The sequence below is a fragment of the Sesamum indicum genome, linkage group LG8, assembly GCF_026168435.1.
Source record: "Sesamum indicum cultivar Baizhima isolate 11 linkage group LG8, ASM2616843v1, whole genome shotgun sequence".
NCBI lineage: Eukaryota > Viridiplantae > Streptophyta > Magnoliopsida > Lamiales > Pedaliaceae > Sesamum > Sesamum indicum.
Window position 1 is genome coordinate 31,074,959 of NC_142664.1, and position 7,884 is coordinate 31,082,842.

General features: G+C 39.7%; 1 protein-coding gene across 1 annotated transcript; it reads right to left on the reverse strand.

Moving 5' to 3' along the window:
- Positions 1–1,769: 1,769 nt before the first annotated feature.
- On the reverse strand, positions 1,770–4,702 carry LOC105169707 (arginine decarboxylase). The gene has a single exon (XM_011090195.3). The coding sequence runs from the start codon at positions 4,219–4,221 to the stop codon at positions 2,068–2,070; it is 2,154 nt and encodes a 717-aa protein (XP_011088497.1). The 5' UTR covers positions 4,222–4,702; the 3' UTR covers positions 1,770–2,067.
- Positions 4,703–7,884: the final 3,182 nt, after the last annotated feature.

Here is a 7,884-nt window from a genome sequence, read left to right on the forward strand (position 1 = left end):
TTCTACACTCACAAACAGCGATTAGTGGCACCACCCCACTAATTTTTAAATATGATAATTATACCTGAATAGATAATTTTAAAAATTAGTTATAATTACTTTTTTTCTTTTAACAAACTATACATTTTCTGTTGAGGCTATAAAATCTTAAGCTTCTTTTCTTTCTTTTAAATGTGATTTTTTAATTTATATATTTCATTTTTATTTATAATACATTTTAAAATGTGAAGTATTATCGCATGCATGCAATGACGACAAACCACGACGGCCTGCACCTTTCTTCTCCGGCTAATTACTCCCAACTCATTGGAGTTGGTTTAGCCTGCGCCTCTAGACTCTGTGCGTGTGAGAGAGAGAGAGTGGGACAGAAAGAGTAGTGCAAAATATGATGAGAGTCTAGGAAAAATAGTACAGAAGATGTAGTAATGTATTTAGGTTTCAGTGTGCAATTACCGTCGACATATTGTACTATGAATGATAAATTCGGGTGTGTTGCTGATGCATGTGAGTCGAGATGGAGACTTGGGTCATAAACTCCAACCCTGGAGATGCTTGCTTTATGTACGTACAGGGCTACGAATATGAAAATTTGGATAATGTGTCATTTTCTAGGAGCTGCCAACATTTAGGTGGGTTGTTGCCCAAACGAGGAGGATTGATATAATATTGAGAGAACATGGTAATGAATAATAATAAATATTTTATTGTTTACGACATAAAATCCTGTACAATTTGGTTCCCGAACATGTCAAAATCATATCGACTCGTACATCAATCATATAAAAATAAATCCAAAATACTCATTGTATGATGGCCATGCATATAGTCCAGCTTCCACATCTTTAACTTCATCCAAATCCAAGCACTGGAATGACAAGTCATAACAACCACAACATCGAGTGAGCTTTGTTCTACAACAGTGAGTGCAAAAACCATACAAATCTTGGAGTTGTAGGCCACAGAGAGCCCACAACTAGTGGCCAACCTCCCATTTCATTCTTTGATGAAGCCCAAGGGGCAAGGGTTGGTCGAGAGAGACGGGTAACAGCAGGTTGCATTCATCTCAGTAATCACAAACAATCAACTTGATGATAAGCCACACCCACACAGTGAACCAACAATTGATTTAAGATAGCCTTGAATGCCATAAGCTAAGCTACTACTTCATTCTTGTCCAGTAACAATTCTCAAATTGCAACACTTGAAGAGCAGACTTTCCCTAATAACTATATAGCAGAAACATCATATTCATATCCAATAATCCACATCTCTGAAAAAAAGAGATTACACATTTCAAAGGATTCCTCTGGTTGCAGCTTTTTACCAATCAGAATCTGTTTTTGGGGCAGCCCAATGAAGAAAGAAGCACGGTTCCCGAATAAGACAGGAAACCAAGACCACCAACGCTACAGACAGTGATAACACCGAATCTACTTGTTTAAAAACAAGACATGGATTCATTTCCGTTTCTTTTTGGCACTAAAGAACACAACATGAATCAATCAAAGCTAAATCAGGATGCCCCACATCAGATTACAAGCGTATAAAGGGTAAAGGAAGAGACAACAAGAGCAAGGGCCACCAATAGCAATGCATTTGCAAGAGCCACGAAATTCAACACACCCCTTTTGTAATGAGTCATCTCTGTTATGTCATGTATTTGGTTGCCTGCCTAAGTTGAAACCTTCAAACATCCAACACTCACCAGGGAAGAGCTTATGAATTCAAAGCAAGCAATACAAGTAAATGACTTACCATCATATGGAGGGTTCTGAATGAAAGAGTCAAATAAGATGGCATTGAGAAATAACATTACATAGAGTAAGAGGGAATTTTGAGATCAGATGACTGAATCCCACTTCTCCACAGAATGCTAAGGACTCAAAATTCCTGCTTCTTACATCTTTGTTCATCACCACGAACTTAAAAAAAACGAGAAATGAACAACACAGTAATAAGGAGGAACCAACTCCGAACAGAGTTGGGACGAGAATTATAAAAGAAGATAGACCTCAACCACAAACTAGAACGATAGGAGATGGCTACTAAGCTTGGTTAAAAATTAACTCAAGCAACACAGTAAGACCACTGTTCTTCCTCAGCACCAACGGAATCACCAGAAGCAGCAAAGCTCTCATCATTGCAATAGTAGTAACCATTGTTACCAGCAGCAGCAGCAGTCAGACTGCATGAGGCTGCGGCGGCCAAATAAGGCATATTATTGAAACAGCAAGCAAGGCCATTAGTGAGCGCCAGGATACTGCTGCCACCATCATCGGCGAATTCCTCCACACGGTGCTTGAGGGTCTGGAACATCAACTCAGGCTCATGCTGCATCACCCGGAGCACATCCCCACAAGATGGTCCAGGCACAGCTCGTGTCACGGCAAAGCTGTGAGGCCCGTCGCTCTGTGACACGCGCACGACACTTGGGCCACCAAACAGGTTGTGAACACCTCCGAGCGCCTCCTCGTAAGCCCCTCCTAAAAACATCCCCAGATAATATGCTGGACAATCGCCGTTCACACCACCATTGCCTTCCAATTCATGCAAAGGCAAGCTCGATTCACCCCCAATGAACTTGTCAATCTTCCCATCACTGTCGCAAGTCAAGTCCGACAGAATCCCCCTAACTCCAGGCTTTTCATCAAGCCTGTGGATTGGAATAATAGGAAACAGCTGGCCAATGCCCCAGAAATCTGGAATCGAGGTGAAAATTGATAGATTCACATGGTAAGTGCGAACGGGATCTGAAACACCAATCGCCTTCAACACCAACTCGCAAAGGCCATCAACTGCTGCAAGCTGTTCCATGCCCAAAGACCCTTCTTTAAACTGCTCAATACACCGCTGTTTCAGCTGCTCTGCATAGAGCAAACACGTATCATAATCACCGTGAATTGCAGCGGCCGACAGATTTCTGTAGTCGGCGAGAGCCTCATCAGTCAATAGCTCCACAAAATACTGGAGGCCGAGAGCCGAAACCTGTGGAGAATCATGAGAACTTGTTGAAACAGCTTCAAACACTAAAATCGAGTGGTGGGAAACAATTGCGCGTCCGCTTTCACTGCAAATCACCGGATGCTTCACGCCCTTCCGATCGCACACCAACCGAACCGCTTCAACAACAGCAGAAGCATACTCTTGAAGACTATAGGCAACCGAAATATCAGAATCTTGAGATTTTGAGCCATCATAATCAATTCCAAGGCCTCCGCCAATATCAATAACTCTCATACAAGCTCCAAGGCGGACTAATTCACAATAGATCTGGGCTGCTTCGCCTACACCATCGGCCAGTAAAGCAGTAGAAGGGATCTGAGATCCAATATGGAAGTGCAGCAACTGCAGGCAATCCAGCATTTCGTACTGCTGTAGTTTCTTAACAACGCGGAGAATCTGCGTTGTTGTCAGACCAAATTTTCCTTTCTCGCCAGAGGTGGAACCAAAATGACCGGAATGCTTAGTCCTCAGCTTCGCCCGGACCCCAATAACGGGCCGGACGCCCAGCTTCCTACTGACATTGATCACAATATCCAGTTCTTCCTCTTGCTCAAGCACAATAACAGTATTCAAATGCAGTTTTCTAGCGACCAAGGCAAGCGAGATGTACTCCACATCCTTGAATCCATTGCAGACAAGAAGAGCCTCAGGGCTCCCATTACAGAGGCAGCTCATTGCCAAGAGAAGCTCCGGTTTGGACCCGGCCTCCAGCCCGAACCGGAAGCCCGATCCAAACTTGACGATATCCTCAACCACAAACCTGTCTTGATTGCATTTCACAGGGTAAACGCCCTGGTAATGAGCCTCATACCCTTGAGATTGAATCGCGAAATCAAAAGAAGATTGCAGAGACTCAAGGCGGTTTTTGAGCACATCGGGGAATCGAACAACAAGGGGAAGCTGAAGCCCGAGGCCACCTGAGTCTTTCGGGTCGGAGGCCTTCTTGACAACCTTGAGAAGATCGATTTCTTGGTGGGACAGGGTGTTAACCCCATAAGGACGAACAGAAACGTTGCCGTTGCAGTTAACCGTGAAGTAGGGGGCGCCCCATCCGTCCACCCGGTATAGCAACGAGGAGTGGGCGGGTGACCAGGCGGGGGACGGCACGGCGGTGTTTGTTGGCGGAGGTGCGGGAAGAGTGCTATCCCAGCCGGCGAAAGCGTAGGGAGGAGGAGGAGGAGAAACGGCAGCGTCTACGCAGCAAGCGAGGGCAGGCATCTCTTCCCCGATCTACGATCTCTCTGTTGTTTTAATGGGTTGGGAAAAAAGAATCAAAGAATTGAAAAACTAAAAAGAGGATTAGTTATAAAAATCGAAATAGAACGATGTTGTATCAGGTGGGGGCTTTAGAACCCGCCGAGGCCGGAGCCCCGGCTACCCCCTCAAAAGAAGCAAAAAGAGATCTGGGTCACAACAAAACGGTAGCCACTCGCACGCCTACAAGACCCGGAAATCCCCACGCCTACCCCTCAGAAGAAGCGGATATTCAAATCAAATGGAAAACGGGTGCCCAGAAACCGAATCAGAAACAACTCGAAAACCCGAAAAAGAATCCCACCATGCAGATTTAAAAGAAAGAGACAAGGGACGGAAACCTAAAAGGGGGGAGGGAGAAGAGAAGAGAAAGAGAGAGCTAGGGTTTGGTTATGTGGAGAGAGAACGTGAAGGTGAGGATGGAAAGTGAGCGAGAATTGCATGAGCGTCGAAGCGGCATTTTATAGGGAAAGGAGGAGGCTGGATAGGGGCCCCATTCTTGGACCTAAATTGCACACCATCTGCTTTTTTCTATATTGATGATGATGATGATGATGATTCCAGTTTTTTATTTTTCTTTCCTCTTAAAATTAAATATTATAAATATTTTTTAAAAAAAGAAAAAAGAAAAACAACCCTGAATTTCTGTTTATGAGTGATGAGAAAATTAAGGGGTAAAAAAAAAAGAAAAAGATTCTAAAATTAAATCCTGGTTCCTCCTTTAATTTGGTGGGTGTGAGATTTTTTGACGGAGGTTTAATCGGCTTCGGGTTGCCGCGTGGCCAGAATATCCCGGAACCCAAACACGCTTTTGCTATTGAACCAACAATGAAGAATGATTTGAAGACCGCTTTCTTCCCTTCCTCCCTTCCATCACCATCCATCCTTGCACCCCACCTCACACCCACTTCATATCATCCTACCAATATTCTTTTTTTAGTTTATTTTTCTATTAAAATTAAAATCAAAACTCATTTCCACTGTTGTTACTTTATAAAATCTGAGATTAATGTTATTAAACTATTGATTTCAAAATTAGTAGACACACAAAAAATATACACACAATTCATAATTCGATAATAAAATTATCAATAATGATTATATTCGCGATTTTTCAATAATTAAATTAATTGGAAACATATGGTAAGCATGAAAATTATAATGTTTGTTTTGACAACTTTGTTAAAAATGTTTTGTGCATTTATTTCAATTTATTATGTGCGGATTTTACAATTTATGAGAAAATAAAAACTTATCGTGGTATTATTTCTCTTCTCTTTTCTACGGATTCTGAATTGAGCGTGAGAATTTGGATTGTGGGGATTGCAGCGCAAGCTTACAAACATAGGAAAGAGCAAGGAAGCTTCTCATCATTCAGTTGGGATTCAACAAACGGACCTGATTTCAAGTCAACGTTTTATCAGTCCAAATTGGACTTCCTAATCCATGGATAGGTGGCGTTTTTCTTTTTCTCTTCTTTTCCTATTTTACCCTTGTTCATTCAGACTATTTGCATTTGTGTCTATTGTGTTCCGCTACCCTTCCTACCTAACATTGTTTGTTTCACAAAATTATAAATCAAATTATGATATAAAACTCTTATTAAATGCTGCCCAAGCAAGACTATATATTACATTGAAAAATAATAATCCAGAACTTTTATTACTTATTAAATTGTTTATACGAATCATTTTTGAACTGCGAATCCAAAATAAGCATGAAAAATTAAATTCCTCTGAATATATTTAGATGAATTTTATTAAGTTGCTTTAATATTTAGTTATTACCAAAATAGAATTTGACAAATATAGAATGAAACTATTGTGAAATCCAATTCTCTTGAATTTTTAATTATTATTAGGTGATTGTAGTCATTTACTTACCAAAATATACATACTTGGTATGAGATAAATGTAGCTTCCTCCTTTTCTGCTCTAATTTAAGTAAAAACTATAAATTATTTACTAAATGAATTACGACTAATTAATTAATTGTGATTATATACTTTTGAAATCCCAATTAACTTAATAAATCAATCCCATATTTTATTCTGCATCATCATATTCTATAGTAGGTCTATAAATAAATCTTGACCCGTTACCAGATATATGGACACTGGATAAGACCTCCCTCTTGTAATTTTACTAATATTTGTTTTATTATTTATAGTAGAATATAAATAAATAGTTTTAAAATAATTAAAAAAAACAATGTAATAAATAGAATAGGCTTGAATTCTTGTAATAAAAATAAAAAAGAATTAGGAGTTGTGGATGATGATAATAAAAAGAAGAGGGAATGGAGAATGAAAGCGGTGTTGGAAGAGTCAGCTGCCTCAACTAAGCTAACCTTATCCCTCACTCACTCTCAGACCAAAGTTTTGAGGGGGGGGGGGGGGTGTGGGGCCCTCTGCTCTTTATCATTATTTAAAACGCGCACACAACACGTAATAAAATTTTGGTGAAAAAATGGTAAGTGAAGTGAAGAGAAGGAAAGGAGGAACTCAAATGCAAATATACAACTACTACTCCACTACTTTTTTTATTATTATTTTTATTTTTTTTAAAAAAAAAAACACCCTATTTTCCCTCTCAACTCAATTCTAAGATGGGTTTCACGTCCACAAGGTCATACCAAGCCTGCCCTCCCATTTCCGTTTCTAGACTTACGTCTTTCGTCTTCTCTCAGCTTTCTTGAATCTCTAAACTGCCCTTCCTTATTTTCCTCCACTTACTTTACTCTTTCCTCCCCATTTCAAATTTACCTGCCCCTCAATTCATTGTAAACCTCCTTTCTTGAAATTATTAAATCTATATATATATATATTTTTATAAAATTAAAAGGTTCATCTCTAAGTAGATGTTAGTGTGGGATGAGTCTTATAATTCCAGTTTGGTCGTAGGTTGGGTAAGTAATAATGCAACGTGAAATCTAGACGGACCAATGAGAGAGAGAGAGAGAGATAAAAGTTGGGATGAGGAGGGAGGGTGATGATGATGATGTTGGTTAATTTTACCGGTATCAGTAAGTCATACGTAGATTCTTTGTTTGGGCATGTCACATGGAACCCCCGGCCCTTAGACGGTGATGCTGACACTTTGTCTAATGTTTCCTGGATGGCTGATGATGTTGTCGGAAAATTCATCAACGCCTGAATCTGTTCAACATAACCAGCCTTTAGAGATCTCAGTATCAATTACGGGGTTAAATCCAACATAAAACAATAATCATTATTTGAGTTGGCATTGGTTAAGTACAGGTTTCCCCACCCTACACCCTGTTGCACTAAAAACCAAAAATTGTACAAAAATAAATACAATTTCTAAACTCTTAATAAAATGTGGTGCCATGTTCATGATTAAAGGCAAAGACATACAATACAACGTCAACGTGAATTGTTGAGCCTTTTTCCCCCCTTGTGCTGGATTTTAGGTGAATTATTGAGCCCGATAGAATGAGTTTTCGACGCCATCTTTGAATTTAAATTTAATATAAGAATATAATATGACAACTCATTAAAAATTTGATTTTTGAAAAAAATTACTATCAATATCAACGTTTATAATCAATATAACTAGACGTAAAATTTTCTTATCATTGTCAATAATGCACGATTTTATGCAACAC

Excerpts from the sequence above, each read along its gene's own strand:
- LOC105169707 (XM_011090195.3), bottom strand. The coding sequence starts at position 4,221 with ATGCCTGCCCTCGCTTGCTGCGTAGACGCTGCCGTTTCTCCTCCTCCT.